Raw genomic sequence first — 16,115 nt, forward strand, 5'->3', positions numbered from 1 at the left:
TGCCGTATCTACTTCCTGCTGCCTTTGTAGATGGAAGCTGCCATAGACAATATGAAAACAAGGGGCCGTGTTCCAATAAAACTTTATTTACAAAAAGCAGCAGGCGGCCAGGCCCTGGCTGGCCCACCCGCGTCGGGGCGTCATGCACTGACTGCCGGCGGGTTCACAGCCCAGCGCAGGGTGTGCGCACACCGGAAGCGCGGAAGGGGCATGGGGTCCAACGCGCAGGGCGGCGCAGCACGGGGCCCAAGCAGGAGGAGAGGATTCTGCACAGAGGGGCAGACCGAGTTCTCGAGGGAAGGTGAGGCAGAGGCAGGGGCTGGCTGAGACAGGTGGAGAGACGGAACGCGCACGCAAGGCTGGAGCAGGGGGCCGCGCGAGCACACGCACTGAGGCGCTGGGGAGCAGGGGAGCGCGGGCGGGGTGCGCGCTGGGAGCACAGCGCAGGACCTCCGTCTCCAGTGCCACGCGCCGGTCACAGACCCAGGCGCTCCCCCAGACAAGCCCTGGGCCATCCTGTCCCCTCGGCCCTCAGCCCCCGCAGACACACGCACTGGAACCCCACAAGCACCCACTAGGGCCGCCGGGGCAGCTCGGCGGAGCGCCGAGAGAACCACTGAGGCAGGCACAGCTTGGATATCCGGCTGCGCTCCTTCAGCGTTCAGGTGGGATGGGTCACAAGCGCAGGCGATCAGGACTAAGGGGGGGCTCTACTGAGAAGGGGCTAGCATATTCTGGACAGATGCACGAGTGCGGGGACACAAGGTCTTTGGAGCTCAGGTGTACTCACGCTGAAGGACGGAAAAGGAGCAGGCCCGAGAGCTGATTCCGAAAACCCCCCAAGTTGTGCAGCTGCGTGTGTGACCGCGCTGCTGCGGGGCTTGGCCGTGCTTCTCGTGTGTGACAAGGACGGACACGCAGACCGTCACAGCCTTCCAGGAGAGCACGATGGGGCGCCGTGCTGCCTCGGCCCCGTGTGCGGCCCCCCGACCCCGGCAACGGCGCCACGTTCTCCAGGGTCAGCCCAAGAAACACTCACGGCCAGCTTCCAGCGCCCCAGGCACTCCCTTCTCTGGATGGGGAGGCTGCCGCTCTCCCCTCCATCCACCCCTACAGTCCCCCCCGGTCATCTGCAGGAGGGAGCCTGTCAGCCTGCCCTCACCCCCCCACTGGACAGCAGGGACAGAAGTCCCACCGCCCTTCTCCTGAGCTCACTCCTCCTCTGCCATCTGTCTCAGCCCCCCGTCCCCATGGCTGTTCGGGGCTCACAAGCCAGCCTCTCAAGTGGGCCACCTCCTTGGGGAGAGACGCTCAGCCCTCATCGCCGTGGGAGAGGGATCCAGCGGGGGCGGGTCAGCGGAGGAAGAACACAGGCCCAGCAAATGGGTGGCACCGGGGGGGCCTGGGCTCCAGCAGAAGCGGACTCCGGTTTCTCAGGACCGCTGGCCGGACGGGGGATGTGTGTGCGGTGGGGGTCACGTCCGGTGGGGGTCACATCCGGTGGGACACAGCGCAGCAGCTTACCGAGCCCTGGACGACCCCGACCCCCTCCAACAACCCCATCAGCTCTCCAGCCCTAAGTGGGCTGCACCACCCCTCCTACACCCACACAGCCCCCACCTGCCCCCAGAACAGAAAGGCTTCTGAGAAGAGGCAACCAGGTTGGAGCCCTGGTCCCCCAGGTGAGGGGTCCTATGAATCACGGATGGGAACTTGGGGGAGCGACACCCATGAGAATTGCCATTTATTCCCGAAGTCGCCAAAATTATCACCAAGGATTCACCAAGGGGTGTGCATGGGGACGAGGAGGCTCAAACACTGATTGAGGGGCCAGTTGGGAGGGAGGGGGATGGATGGGGGGACCCCCAGCTGTCCCTCCCCTTTCTAATGCCACAGGAAAGGGGTCCTCCTCTGGCCAGCACCCCTCCCCATCCCCCATGTCCAGTTTCTCTCCAGGGAGGTGGGGTGGGGGGACATGGAAGAGGGTGTAGTGTGAGTGGGCCCCAGGAGGGAGAGGGTGCTGGGGTGGGGGTGGGGGGTCCCCCGCTTCACATGCACTCACAACACTGGTCTCCCAGGGAGCAGAAATGGGGGAAGCCAGGCCAGGCCAAATCCCCCTCCCTCCTGGATTATAGGAGGAAGGGGTTAGTGTTGGGAGCCGGGGGGCCTGGGGGCATCATGGGGGGCAGGCCAGGGCCCCCACCAAGGGGAGAGATGTATGTTGGTGGTGCTCCAGGGACTGGGGGCACAGGGCTAAGCCGGAGCTGGTTCAGCGTGAGCGTCGCAGGGGGTGCGGGCTGGAAGGGGTTGGTGATGGAGGGGCCGGTGGTCGGGGCTCCTACAGGACAGAAAGGAGAACAGACACGCAGAGCAGAGTCAGGGGTCTGCCTGGGGAGGAGGTCAGCAGGCAGGACCGGCCTGGGAGGCCCACACTCACCACTTGGCAGGAAGGGGTTGGAGGCCTTGGCTCCCGGCGGCGTGGGGCCCGGCCGGCTCACCAGCGAGTCCAGGTCGACGAGAGCTGCATTAGGCCCCAGGAATGACTCCGGTGTCTTCCGTGTGGGTGGTGGTGGTGTTGGGGCAACTGCGGGTGGGGGGCTCCCCACGGCCTCAGCCAGAGAGCCCCCGACCCCACTCATGTCAAACGCCCCAGGACTGCGGGCGGGCACCTCTCCGGCGAGCAGCTCCAGCTCCCCTAGAAGAAGCCAGAGAGGGGGTCAGGGCAAGATGGACAGTGGGGGCCTCAAACAGGGAGGCCGTGGTACTGAGAGGCAGAGCCCAGGGAGGGACACGGGCCCAAGAACAGCAGCGCACGGCCTCCAGGGCAGAGTGCTGGGGAGAGCCACCAAGGGACAAGAGTACTTGAGGGGTGCTCCCACAGCCCCACAAAAACCCCACCGGTCCCATAGTCCCAAGCAGAAACTTCATGGTGGACAGACAATGGCAGGCACCCAGGAGCCCAGCAGCCTGGATGACGTCTGTCAGCTTGACCTGATTTCCTTAAAAAAAGAGATCCAGGAATCCTATCTGACGTCGGGAGATGCACAAATCGCTGCAGAGAGAGAAGAGGCCCAGAGGAACGCCCACTACAGACTGCACAGCAACCAAGGCGGGCCTGGGGGGACGGGAGGGGACCGCTGGTGCCCCACCAGTCCCACGTCCTCCTGCGGGCCCACGTCACTCAAAGATGAACAAGGAAAGGGAACGAGGGCACCGCCACTGCTGTGGGAAGAGAGGCTCCCGTGCCCTCCAGACAGCTCGCAGGGACGGGTCTCCTACCGAGGACAGAGCCAGCCTGGACTCTGGCCAGGAGGAGGGAACGCAGGAGCCAGGACACCCAAAGGCGAGGTGCCCCATGGATGGGACGCCTGGTGGGAAAGATGCGCTGGGCCCCAAGGCAGCCGTGGGCAGGCCAGGAAGGGGACACTCGCCAGAGGCCCCTTGCAGTCACCGCACTGCTGGTTATGCAGGTACGGCCGGCCGGGCCCTCAGAAACACGCAGAGAAACGTTCCAGGGGACAGAGAACTCAGAGATCACTATACGGGGCACCCCAGAAAGAGAACTGTTTGTACTATTCTTGCAACTTTTCTCTAAGTATAAAATTACTCGAAACAAAGTTAAAGCTTTCTTTTCCAAGATAAACCAACAAGCTTTAATAAAACCATGGCCCATGGGGAGCTGCAATCCACCCTGCTTAACCCCTCACTCAGAAGCCCACCTGCCAAGGAGCCTGCGGGCGGGGGGCTGGGGCACAGGCAGGGCGGGGGGGGCACGGCGGGGGCGGGGCGGCTCACCCGTGCTGCTCCCGGAGGTTGGCAGGGCTGTGCGCAGTCGGTCAAAATCGGAAAACTCATCAGGCTCCGTGTCAAACCCCACTGCTGTAGGGGCCCAGGATGTCGGCTCAGCTGGTCAAGGGGACCAGCCCCCCACTCCCCCTGCCCCAGCACCCGAGAGCAGACACCTCACGCTCACCGGCACACACACTCTCTCTCAGGCCCCCGCAGCCTGACCCCAGAGCCCCCCCAGTACCTGCAGTGCCGTTGGTGCTGGGCTTGGCAGGTGACCCTCCCCAGGGGTCTGAGAAGGCCGGGGCTGGAGCCCAGGGATCAGAGGCAGGGGGTCCGCCAACTGGGGCCCCACCTGGGTGAGGAAGGAGGCATGTGAGAGGCTGGTGGTTGGAGGATTTGTCACCTACGAATGTAGGCCCACTCCCTCCCAGAAGCCCCCGCCACCCCGGACGTCCTGGGATGCAGCTGGACATCCCAGAGGCTTCAGGTGGGCGCAGCCCCAGCCAGCCCTTCCCGCCTGGTGCCCACGATCTACCCACGGTACACCGCTGCTGGGCCTTTGCCCACCTGTCCCTTCCTGGCAAAGCCCTCCTCAGCCTTGAGGCCTCTGGAAAGCCCCCAAGAAGCTCGCCAGCTGGGTAAGGGGCCTTGGGTGTGTGCCTCACCTAGGTGTGCCCAACCCCCACCCCGAAGCCCCCAGAGCTCCCTGAAGTCCCCACGGGGTATGTGGCCCCTTCCCAGCCTGCCTGTACCCAGCCTCACCAGACACCCCACCCTGACTCCACCCTGGCAGCCTCTCCACAGCCCGACACCCCCTGGTGCCCTTCCCACTGTCCTTCAAGGCTCCCTCACCCACCCTCCTCTGGGCTGTCTTATCTGACCCCCCAGCTGCCTGTCACCCACTTGACTATATGTAGCCCTGTCCCCAGGGTGTGCCCCGCACTGCACACTGGATGTGGAGGCTGGAGCAAGCAGGCAGCCAGCACTCACCATCAGAGCTCCCCCATGGGTCAGGCGTGGGCCCCTCTCCAGCTGCAGGGGCCTGGGTCCCACCCCAAGGGTCAACCGGGGGCCCCGCAGGGGCAGCTGGCCTCCAAGGGTCCCCAGAGGCTGGTGTAGGGGCTGGACCACCCCAGGGATCAGCAGCTGGAGGGACAGGGGCACCCCCCCAAGGGTCCGAGGTGGGGGCGCTCATGGGCGCTGGGCCCCCCCAGGGGTCCGAGGCTGGCGGTGGAGCCGGGGCCGTGAAGACATCAGCAAGATCCATGAGGGATGACTGCAGGAAGCAAAGGAGAGAAAGCATATGAGGTCCGAGCAGGCCAGGCCAGCGGACTGGGAAGAGAACCTGGAGGAGAGATGGCCGCAGAACAAGAGAGAGGAGAGAGCCGAGGCGTTGGGGTGAAGACCCACCGCCACAGAGGGACAGCCAGGGGCCGTGAGACAGGAAGAGGCAGCCTCCCCACCTCCCATTCCCACCCCGCCCCCGCTCTATCCGCTCCCCCACCACCCCAGCCCAACCCAGCCCAGCACCAAATCCAAGAGTCCCACCTGGTCCTGCCCCCATCCCTCCATTCACTCCCCAGTTCCCACCCGGAACGAGAACAGAGGCCAAAGCCCAAAGCCGCCCCTCCCAGCCCTGCCTGTGCACTTCCCACGCACTCTGGGAGGTCTGCCCTGGGGCGCCCACCCTGAGTCTCAGGTCATCACAGGCCCCCCTGAACGGTCCTGGCTGAGGCCCAGCACCTGTCCCACATCACTGCACGCTCCGTGCCTCACGTGACCAACATACACGCGTGTGCATACAACCTCCCCTTGTCCTGGGGGTGAACCGAGCCAACCAGAGCCCCTGGTGTCTCTGGATGCAAAGGTGCACATCTCCCGTCCCCACAGGACAAAAGCAGCAGGTGCTGGGACCGACACTCTGAGCTGTCAGGCATCGGGAGACCCTTTGGCTGAAGCCGGCGTGAGCAGGGTTTTCCACCAAGAGCTGCCCCATGCCCATCCGGAGGGTGTCTACACCCTCTGATCGGAGCTAGCCCCATGACCCACCCCCCTGTGGAGGCCGACCGCACTATGAAGACGCTCAGGACACTCACAGCGCCCGGTGTGAGGCCACACAAGAGGCCAGCTTGGATGCCCCAGCCACGTGAGTGACCGTGGCCCTGACATGAGGAGGAAACCCGTCCACCCTCAGAGCCAAGAAAAGGGTTGAAGTGGCAGAAACTGAAACACCACCAAACGTCATCTGTCTCCACCGGGGGGACTGGAGGCCCAGAAGGTTGGGGACCAGACTGGTCTCGCTCACCCACTGACCCTCGGAGTCCGGGGTGTGGGCGGACACTGAGGTGCCCCAGACAACGTGAGCGTGCAGGAGCTCTACGCCATCCCCTTCTCACACGATCAGGCTGCTCAGTGACAAGAACTGACCAGCAGCAGCGGAGTCTCCCACGGCAGGGACAGACGGAGCTCACACCTAGAGCGCTCTGTGCTCCGGGCACTGACCAAGTGCCTTCCGGTCTCCAGGTCTCCATGCACCTCCGTGAGAAGACAGTTACCTGCAGCAGCCGCCGCCTGGTGCCCTGCCCGAGGCCCCGGAGCGCATGGAGAGCGGGGCGGCCTGCCCGTGCTCACCTCCTCCTGGCCGCCGGTCTCCCTCCTGCTCTCCTCTATGGCCATCTGCAGCCTCAGGTCGTCCCCACGGCGGATCCGCTCTTCCTGTTCGGGTCACGGAAGCAGGTGGCAAGGGAGGGTCAGAATGTGAGCGGCAGGGCTGCCCCCCGCCCAACTGCACGGCCCCCAACGACCCTCTCCCACCCAGACAAAAGTGACAAAATTAAAATGGGATGTGGACAATGTGTGGGGAGGGGGGACGGGGAACAACGTGCGGTCTAAGGGATGGGGACACAGGGGTGGTGTGCGGGAGGTGGGCCTGGCCCGGCACGGCTCCGACAGGCCTGGGAAGCATGGGGCCCCGGGGAGGACGGGCCCTCCCGCCAGATGCCTGAGTCTGTGGCGTCTGCTGTGCTGGGTGGAGGTAACCAAGCCCTGGGCTGTGCCGGAGGGCGAGGGAAGGGCTCCCTCGCCACCCGGAGCAGCTACGAGGCATCTGCTTCACGTGCTGAGACTGCACCCGTCTGAGAATCCGTCTGACACAGGTCTCCCAGCTGGAAATGCTTCGGCAGAACGTGTGTAAACTAGGGAGGGGGCTGGTGGGGGGGCAAGGAGGGGCAAGGAAGTGGGGACCTGAGGAGGGTCTGAGGGGAACCCTACGGAGGGTAGGGAGGCTGCTCTGACCTTGTCGTGCTCCTCTCGGCTCAAACTAAGGGCCAGCTGGAGCTGGACGTCGTCCTCGGGGCCGCAGGACGGGGGCTGGGGGAGAGAGAGCGTGAAGGGGCCGGGGCGGGACACGAGATGGGGGGAGAGAAGGAAGGAGGGAGAAGAGGAAAGACACACACACAGAGCAACGGAGGGGAGCCAGGGACGGAGAGAGCCACGGACAGCTCACAGACAGAAGAGAGAGACGAGCATCCGCGCAGAAAAAACAAGAATTCTCAGGACGAGGTCAGAGGGCGAGCAGAGGGAGCAGCGGACAGACCAGAGAGGCAGGGCGGGGGGAAGACCGAGCAGCAGCCCTCAGGAGCTGCGGGGCGAAGGATGGAGATGGGATGGCAGAACCAAAGGCAAACCCCTGCCGCGCCCCCCCAGCCCGCCCGGCACCTGGTCGGCCTCCTCCTTGCTCATGGCCAGGGCCAGCTGCAGCTGCAACTCCTCCTCCCCGCTGCTCTGTGGCCACGCCTGCTCCGCCTCGGGCGGGGGCCCAGAGCCCACCGCTGCTGAGGAGGCTGCCGTGGGGAGAATCAGCTGAGACCCCGGTGCAGAAGGGGAAGGGGGCCCCGCAGCCCGGACGGCGGGCCTCCACTGGGGGTAGGGGTGGCCTGTGAGCCGGGTCTGTCCCGCCCCCAGAAGCCCTGCTGGCCCGAGAGCAAGAGCCCGCCAGGAGAGAGGGAGGAAGTCTGGGAGCCTCGGAGCGCACGACCCAGATTCCCACACTGCACGCCTGGGGCCTGGCCCAGAGCCCGGGGCGGGTGGGGGACACACAGGTCCTTCATCCCGGCTCCCACAAAGCTCCCAGCACGTCCAGCGGCCTGCATTTCCAGGGCTGGTGGAGAACTGTAGGACCAGCTGGGCGTTCGGGGAACAGATGCGCCCGCATCCTCAGCCCCCAACCTCTTCCTGGCTGTGGCTGACGCAAGGGGTGAGGGGCAGCAGTGAAGGAAGGGAGGCAGAGAATGGGAAGGGGGATGACCATCTGGAAGGAGGGACGGACAGGGCGCGGGGGCCTAACGCAGGCAGAGGACCAGCTGAGCTGGGGGGAGCAGCCCGCCTGCTCCTCCCCGCTGGCCTGCTCTCGTACCGGCATGCGCGGCCCCCCCAGAGAGCCGTCCCGAACCTCCAACCCTCGGCAGCCCCCGCCAAGTCCCGTGCTCTTGGTCTCAGGCACTGAGTGCCCTCAGGCGGGCCCGTGGGCAAACCAGCTGGCAGCTCCAGGGCCCAGGCTGCGGGCAGGGGCACCCCCGGGCCCTGAGGTGGCTCTTGGTCAACATTTCTGCATGAACAGAATAGTTCTCGGCTCTCGGGTCCTACAGTGAGGGGGACGGGACAGGGGAGGACCGTCATGGGAGGGGAGGGCCTGAATCTGGAACCCCGGCCCACCTGGCCGGGCAGGAGAGGGAGCGAGAGGGCTCGGCGGCTGGGCATGGGGCGCCCAGCAAGGAGGCCACCAGGGGCTTGGAGAAGAAGGGGCGGGTAGGCCGGGAGGGACCTCCTGGGGGCGGCGGCCTCACCAGTGGCGGTCTGCGCCAGCTTCTCCTTGGTCTTGAGCGCGTGGGCGCGCTCCTCCCGCAGCCGGTCCTCGTCACGCAGCAGGGCCACCAGCTGTTTGGCCTTCTCGCGCACGTTCACGCCCTGGTCCTTGCCGTCACGGTCCACGTACTGGAAGTCCTTCAGCGTCTGCACGGCGTACATGTTCTCCTTGCACTGCTGTGACACGCGCTCCGAGCCGGTCTTGATGAGGTACTCCATCAGCGTCATGGCCTTCGGGGCGGGGGCACGCCGGTCACTCACACGGCCGCCGGGATCCCCGTCCCAGCACCAACCCACACGGCGGACCCCACACAGCCGCGAGAAAGAACAGAGCACAGCCACGCGCGGCCACCTGCCGGGACGACCCCGAAGACGCGGCGCTGCATGAAAGCAGCCAGACTCCAAAGAGCGCGCGGCGCAGGCTGTGCTCACACGGAGCGTCCTCGCCAGGCCCATCCACAGAGGAAGGGGTTCACGGCCGCCAGGAGCTGGGGGATCCTTAACGGATATGGGGTTTGTGTTCAGGGTGACAAAAACGCTCTGGACGTAGGCGGCAGTGAAAGCCGCGCCGCCCGGGAACACGCTCGATGCCCCGGCACTGCACGCTTCCCGAGGGCGACCTGTGCGGCACGGCGTCTACACGTGTCTGGTAGGAAGACGGGAACGGCAGGCGCGTCCCTGCAGCCTCACCTGGACTTCCCACAGGGGTGCAGACCCCGCTCGACTTCTCTAAGAGGAAAACCCAAAGCAGCACAGCCACAAAGACACGCTTGTTTATCGCCCAGAGCAGCCCGGGACAGGGGCCCGCACACCGCTTTCTCTACCGTCCGAGAGTCTGGAAAGCATCACCCTTCCTGCTGAAGACTTCACAACTCAGGATGACGAGGAGGCGACTCCCCCCCGCCCCGAATCGGCAGGAGGGAGGGAGGCGCCAAGCTGCAGGGTGTGCTCAGGCCCCGCTCTCTGCAGGGCAGCGGGACACCCCGCGACAGCTGCGGCATTCCAGGGCGGAGGACAAATTCTCTTCCCAACAAGGCAAAGTTAAGCGGGAGCAAAAAGTGCCAGTCCTCAGACAACAGTGCACCTCAGAGTGTGCAGGGGGCCCGGGGCACACGGAGCCCGACAGCCGCCCAGAGCACAGCCGAGCAACAGAGGGAGGCCCCGCCATTGGGGCTGAGCTGGCTCAGCAGCTGTGAGATGTGCCGGGGACCCCGCTGTGGGTCATGAGTAACTCCCCACCGTCCACGGGAGCCGGACCTGGACCTGGCCGGCTGCCCGAAGGTGTGTGAACAGTAATCAGAGGTGAGTCTTTAACCAGCCCTCGAGGCATTTCGGCATCACGGCAGAAAGAAAGCAGCAGACCGCGCCGGGCATGGGGGGCAGGCAGGCTCGGCGCACCCTGGGCCGGCTCTGCTGGGACCACCACAGCCGCACACACGACACAGGCCTCCCGCAGGTCAGTCACCCTATGTGACACAAACAGGTGGTCTTGCCTCCGTCCGGGATGGGACTCGCACCCAACAAATTGGAAGAACCCGTTTCCAGGGCTCTGGAGAGCTTGGCAGTGAGTGCGGTTAGAGAGACAGGGAACCCGGAAATAACCCGAACACCCGTCAAGGGTCAAACGCACACGGAGGATGCACAGCGTGCTCATGGGATGGAAGCAGCACACGCAGCAAGGGAACTAAAGAAACCTCCCAGATGCAGCGGACACAGAGGACCATGTGCATGAGCCCATGGAAAGTTCTAGAACCAGCCTGGCAGACAGGAGACAGGGCAGGATGCTTCTGGGGGAGGGGTGTGTGAGCAGGCCGGGGGGACGGGGACACCCTCCATCTCCATCTGGGTGCTGGCCTCACAGGTGTGTGCACGTGTGAGAGCTGCCAGGTCGCACGCTCACGACGGGTACCGCAATGGCAAATGGGAACGTTTTCTCAAAAGCAAGCAACAGGACGACTCAACAGTCCCTGTTAATTTTCAAAACCGCCTGCTCACGGATGGCGGACGGATCAGCATACGAGCGTCTAAAACAGGGACCAGCAAACTTCCTCTGAAGGGCCCAGGTGATCAGTAACCCAGCTTTTCGGGCCACACGGCCCCTGTGCTGACCACTCAGCTCTGTGCCTCAGAGGGAGGCAGCTGCGCACGCACAGGCCTGGCCGCACCCACAGGCTTTACAAACACGGGCGGCAGGCCAGATTCGACCCGTGGGCCGTTGTGTGTTGACCTCTGGTTTAAAAAATAAAATTTGAGGGGCGCCTGGGTGGCTCAGTCGTTAAGCGTCTGCCTTCGGCTCAGGTCATGATCCCAGGGTCCTGGGATCGAGCCCCACATCGGGCTCCCTGCTCAGCGGGAAGCCTGCTTCTCCCTCTCCACTCCCCCTGCTTGTGTTCCCTCTCTCACTGTGTCTCTCTCTGTCAAATAAATAAAATCTTTAAAAAAAGAAATAAAACTTGAGACCCTGTTTCCTCAGAGCAGAGACGTGACAGCCGAGTCAGAACGGGCTCCGGGACTCCTTTCCCCCTGCCCTCTGGGCAGCCCCGAGCCTCCTCATGCCTCCACGTCCCCACCTAAAAAGTAGGAACAGGAAAGTACGTCTCAGGGATTCTGTGCCCACAGCTGCGTGTCTCCAGCTGCAGTCAGGGCTCCTCAGGACTCACCTCCCCCCGCATACGGTCCATGAGCCCCACCAAGCTTCTCCTCCCTTCGCCTCCACACGAAGGCTCACCCATACCCCTCACCCTTTCCCTGATTCTCAGCTAGACAAACGCCACCCAGTCCTTCACAACAAACAGCAACATAACTGACCCAGCACAGAGTCCACGGGAATGAGAACCCAACCCGGGTTTGTCGGGATGGGCGTGAAAACGAGCCAGAGCATTTCCAGGCCCAAGGGAAATGAGGGAGCTACCGTGCCGGTGAGGGACGGAGAGCCCGGCCGGCACAGGCCCCAGCTGGAGTCCATGGGGCCAGGAGCTTCATCCGCCTCGTCCACGGCCACACATAGAGCAGGCCCTCCACCAACGTTCACTGAAGAAACGGCAGCAAGAGGACTCGCCAACACGGCTGAACCTCGCTCCAGCTCACACAGAAGGAGGTCCACAGGCTGGTCTGAGCCTCACTGCCAGGAATGGGACCTGGCCATCTGCCCCAGCCTGTGCCCACTGCCACTTCTTGACCCCAGGGGAGGATACCAGGACCCAGGCCAGAAAATGGAAAAACTGCTCGCTGAGTGTTGCCCAAAGACACGTTCCCCTTGACCACAGCCTGTAGTCTTGTCTGGTCACTAGATGAGGACACGTGCACACATCACTAGGGACCAGCAAAAGGATTCCTGTGGAGAGCATTCTGTCCACGTTTCTCCAAATGACACGTGCATGTGCCCCTTGACCCAGAAATTCCAGTTCCAGAGAATGACAAATATACAAGGCTACCCGTGGCAGTCTTGTTAACAAAAGCAAAACACCACAGACCACTTAAAAATTCAACACCAGGTAACCAGCAATTGTTAAAAAAGGAAAGGAAGGAAGAGCAGAGAAAAGGATGTAAAGAACAAAGGAAAGAAGGAAAAAAGGTGACAAATCCATATTTTGACAAAAAACGATCTCTAAGATCGTTTTTCCTTTTTAAAACTGGGGGTAGTTTACACATGATAAAATGCACCAGTTTTCACATGCAGCTCTGAGTTCTGATAATCGCCTATGACAACAAACCAAACAGCCCCGCGGCTCCGAGAACTCCCTGGTGCCTGTGGACGTCCACACACACCTGAAGGAGAACACAAACGCTGGGGACACCAGCTGCCTCTGAGAGGAAACTGGGCTCCAGGCACACAGAGGGACAAACACTGGGCACCCGCTTCGGCCTTCTATGTGGACGAATGCACTATGTTTTCAAAAAGAATTTGAAGTCCTAAGGCTCAACATTCTCAAACCCTCACGTCTGTTACCTTCATTAAATGAGAAGAGGGACGAAGGCAGAGAGACCGCACATAAAGACCTAGAACCCCAGCTCCTCCGCAACACGGGGAAGGTGGGCCCGGTGGCAGCCCCACCTGAGCCCTGCGCCCACCCACGCAGTCGTGTGCACGTGAGGGCCCGCTACAGGCCCGGGCACTGACCTTGTAGACGTGCCTCCAGTTCTTGCCATGGTCATTGAGCCGCTTCCAGATCATGCTCATGATCTCGGAGAAGGCGACGACATTGTAGGTTAGGTCAGCGATCTCAGACATTAGGGAACTGGACGGGCCCCAGGGGTCGTTGCTCGTGGCTTCTCGGACCTTGATCTCGGCCTCTGAGTAGTTGTGGACTATGTTCTTCATCTGGCGCCGCAGCGACGAGGTCGACATGGTGGCGGGTGGTGGCGAGGGTGCTGGGCCCCCCGGGGTGTGGCGAGATGGAGTGACTCGAGGAAGACGACAGCAGCAGGAGCTGGTGGGTCACCGCATCTGAGAAGGAAAGGCCCTTTGGAAATACAAGCGGGACCTGGGGCTGCCCAGCCTGAACCCACACCCTCGTGGGGTTCCCCACTGCCCCTGGGGCCTAGAAGGCTCTGGTCCTCATTAGCCCCCATCTTAGTCACCCAGTCCATCTTTCAGTTCCTCAAATATGCCCAGCTCCTTCCTGCTTGGGGGCCCTGCTCAGTGAGGCAGGCAGGCAGAGTGTGCAGTGAGGGATCACAGGCCGGCAGCACCTCAGTGCAGCACGTCCTACCCTGTTGCCCTGGGTGGGCCAGGAAATCCTGCACCTCAGTTTTCCCCCTAAAAAGTGGGGTTTCGTTCTGTAACCCAGGGAGCTGAGAGAACCCGGTGCGTGGGAAATGCACTATGAACATGGGCGGTCATGAGATGGTCACCCTGCTCTTCCTCTCCCTCACCACCCAGATCACGCCCACTCACCCTGAGAACTCTGTTTAAGCTTCCCAGATTTTACACACCCAAACACCGTGGTCACTGTTCCCCAGGGGCCCCACGGGTAGACTGAGGCATCCTCGTGATTATATACTCGTCTGTCTTGACTCTGTGGCTAAGGCCGACCCACGAGCCCCATGGGGACAGAAACCATGTCTGTATGGACATGAATTTTCCCATCAGAGCAGCTGCCCCAGAAGAGCCATTCAATAAACCGCTGGAAGGAAGAGAAGGAGGGAAGGCAGGAAAGACCTCTGGAGCAGGAGTGGACCAGGCAGAATCTGAGGCAGAAACAAGGACACACAAGGAGACCATAAAGGGAACAGAGAGGCAGGCAGGAGGCGGGCAATGCCAGGGGGACAAGGCGTCCCAAGGGTGGGGGAGCTGGAGGCTCAGGGAAGGAGAGATAAGGGCGAGCACAGCCGCTGCCGGGGTCCCAGCCGCATGCCAGGTGCTCGCTGACCAAGAGATGCCCATTATCTCATCCAACACCATGAGCAGCGCTCTGATGGGAAGGCAGGGGCTCATGGAAGCCGGACAATTCAGCCAAGGTCACGCACCGAGCACAGCAGCACAGACTCCACCTGTGGCCGCCTGGACGCCAAAACTCCACTTTTAAACTAACTTGTGCTGAGAGAAAGGCGATGGGAAGAAACAAAAGGACGGGAACCAGGCAGACGGTGATGCTCACAGCGACACGGCCCTTACCCTGTGCCGGGCATTCTTCCCCAAGCTTTACACACAGCGACTCAATTAATCCTCCCAACCCCATGATTCATAGCACCTCACAGCGGAGGAAACTGAGGCACAGGAAGAGCCACTCCCCGGGCCTGGCTCCAGAGCCAACTCTGACCGCCACAGTCCACATCCACGCCAACGAGCCCTCCCACCACCTACCTAAGTCCTGGGACAGGCAGCTGGCCCCAGCTCTGAACTCAGGCTGGAGAGCCAGGCTCTTGAAGGCACACGTGAACAGCCAGAAAGACACGGTCAGGGGGCCGAGCAGGCCAGCCAGACACACTGAGATGAAGAGCTGATGGGACCGACACAGAGGACACAGAGGGACGGGAACGAGACACATGACGGGAGAGAGAGAAGCTACCCAGAGACACGGTGAGCAGAAGTCACAGGAGACAGAGACAGAAACTCGGTAGACAGTGAGGCAGACGACCAAGAGCAAAGACTGAGACCCTGAACGAATAGACAACAACCTGACGCTACAAATTTGCAGAAAAAAACTAAGAATACAGAACACATGAAACCTGGGCCCAAATCCTGGCCAGGAGCTACCAACAGGGCAACCTCCTTGAGATTCAGTTTGCAAGACTCTGACCTGAAGGAAAGAATTCCTACCTGGCAGGCTTGGTGATTAAATAAGATGGGTACATAGAGTGCTTGGCACCCTGCCCCACAGATAGTAGCTCAATAAAGCTGCCCGCCCCTTATCATCAGAGGCAAAGAGCATTTTTCCAAAAGGGTGGTATCAGAAGATGCCCTGCTTTAACGCTGTGGAACTGTACGAAAGCGCGTTAGAAAAAAAAGTCAATAGGGCATCCAAGCTAAAATTTCCGGGATTGCTTAGAATGGCACCAAGTTTTTCAAAATAAACGAATTCCAGCAGAAGTACTAGGTTAAACAAAGAGCAACGATGGGGCAAAATTCTCCGAGGAGTGTTCAAAGGACTGACAGAACACACTTGGTGCGGAACGGGAAATCTGGGAGCAATAATGGAATCCGGAGCTCCCAGCAGTGGACTGCAGGGCCAGACGGCGCTGGGCGCTTCACCAGGACCACCTCCATACACACGCACAGCCCCGACCTGAGAAGTCACCCGAGGAACACTACCGGCCGGCAAGCAGTGGGCCCGACTGCAGAGCCGGACCCCAGACCACCGCACCAGAGACCCAAAGCCCTGCGGGAGGGGGCACGTCCCAGGCCAACCAAGCCACGCACGCGCGCGGGGGGCCCCGGGCTCGCGGGGACGGCAATGAATGAGAAACGGGGGGGAGAGCGGTGCCCAGGGTCCCCGGGAACTGCAGACGCGGGAGCCCGACGGGAGACAGAGGAAGAGGGGCACCGCCGTCACCCCGACCACCGCGCGCCGACGCCGGACACAGGCAGGCGCACGGACCCCGGCAGACACCGACACCGGCAGCACCGAGGCCCGGGCGCAGGCCGGCAGGCGCCCAATGCCGGCCGGCCACACACACACACAAAGGCCGCGGGGCTGAGCCGAGGGGCCACACGCGACGGACGCCCGAGCGCCCCGGCCCGCCGCGCCCCCGGCCCGCGCTCACCTCGGCCCCTCACGCCGGGCTCCGGGGGGTCATGGCGGGCAGACCCCTGCCCCCGCTCGGCCTCGGTGTCGCGGGGCGCGCGCCTGGCCGCGGGCGGCAGACGCGGAGGCGCACTCGGGCGCACGCGCGGACGCACGGATGGGCCGCACGCCGACGGCCCCGCCGCCCCGGCGCCCGGGAGGGGCGCAGAGAGCCCGGCGGGGGAGGGGAGCCGCCGAGCGGACGGGAAGCAACCGAAGGAGGCGACGGACCGGAAG

General features: G+C 62.9%; 2 protein-coding genes across 3 annotated transcripts; one reads left to right on the forward strand and one right to left on the reverse strand.

Annotated features, from left to right (window-relative positions):
- Positions 1-1,726: 1,726 nt before the first annotated feature.
- EPN1 (epsin 1) lies at positions 1,727-16,059 on the reverse strand. Of its 2 annotated transcripts, XM_032388142.1 has the most exons (11): positions 15,859-16,059; positions 12,773-13,099; positions 8,634-8,883; positions 7,507-7,631; positions 7,084-7,158; positions 6,421-6,504; positions 4,780-5,065; positions 4,031-4,141; positions 3,796-3,879; positions 2,438-2,695; positions 1,727-2,338 (listed from the first exon to the last, which is right to left on the reverse strand). In XM_032388142.1, the coding sequence occupies exons 2-11, from the start codon at positions 12,998-13,000 to the stop codon at positions 2,130-2,132; spliced, it is 1,710 nt and encodes a 569-aa protein (XP_032244033.1). In that variant the 5' UTR covers positions 13,001-13,099; positions 15,859-16,059; the 3' UTR covers positions 1,727-2,129. The 2 variants fall into 2 exon arrangements, with proteins under 2 accessions (XP_032244033.1, XP_032244034.1); XM_032388143.1 differs by lacking the exon at positions 7,084-7,158.
- LOC116622044 lies at positions 2,713-3,680 on the forward strand. Its single transcript, XM_032388179.1, has one exon. The coding sequence runs from the start codon at positions 2,728-2,730 to the stop codon at positions 3,640-3,642; it is 915 nt and encodes a 304-aa protein (XP_032244070.1). The 5' UTR covers positions 2,713-2,727; the 3' UTR covers positions 3,643-3,680.
- Positions 16,060-16,115: the final 56 nt, after the last annotated feature.

This window comes from Phoca vitulina, unplaced genomic scaffold, assembly GCF_004348235.1.
Source record: "Phoca vitulina isolate PV1807 unplaced genomic scaffold, GSC_HSeal_1.0 scaffold52, whole genome shotgun sequence".
Classification (NCBI taxonomy): domain Eukaryota; kingdom Metazoa; phylum Chordata; class Mammalia; order Carnivora; family Phocidae; genus Phoca; species Phoca vitulina.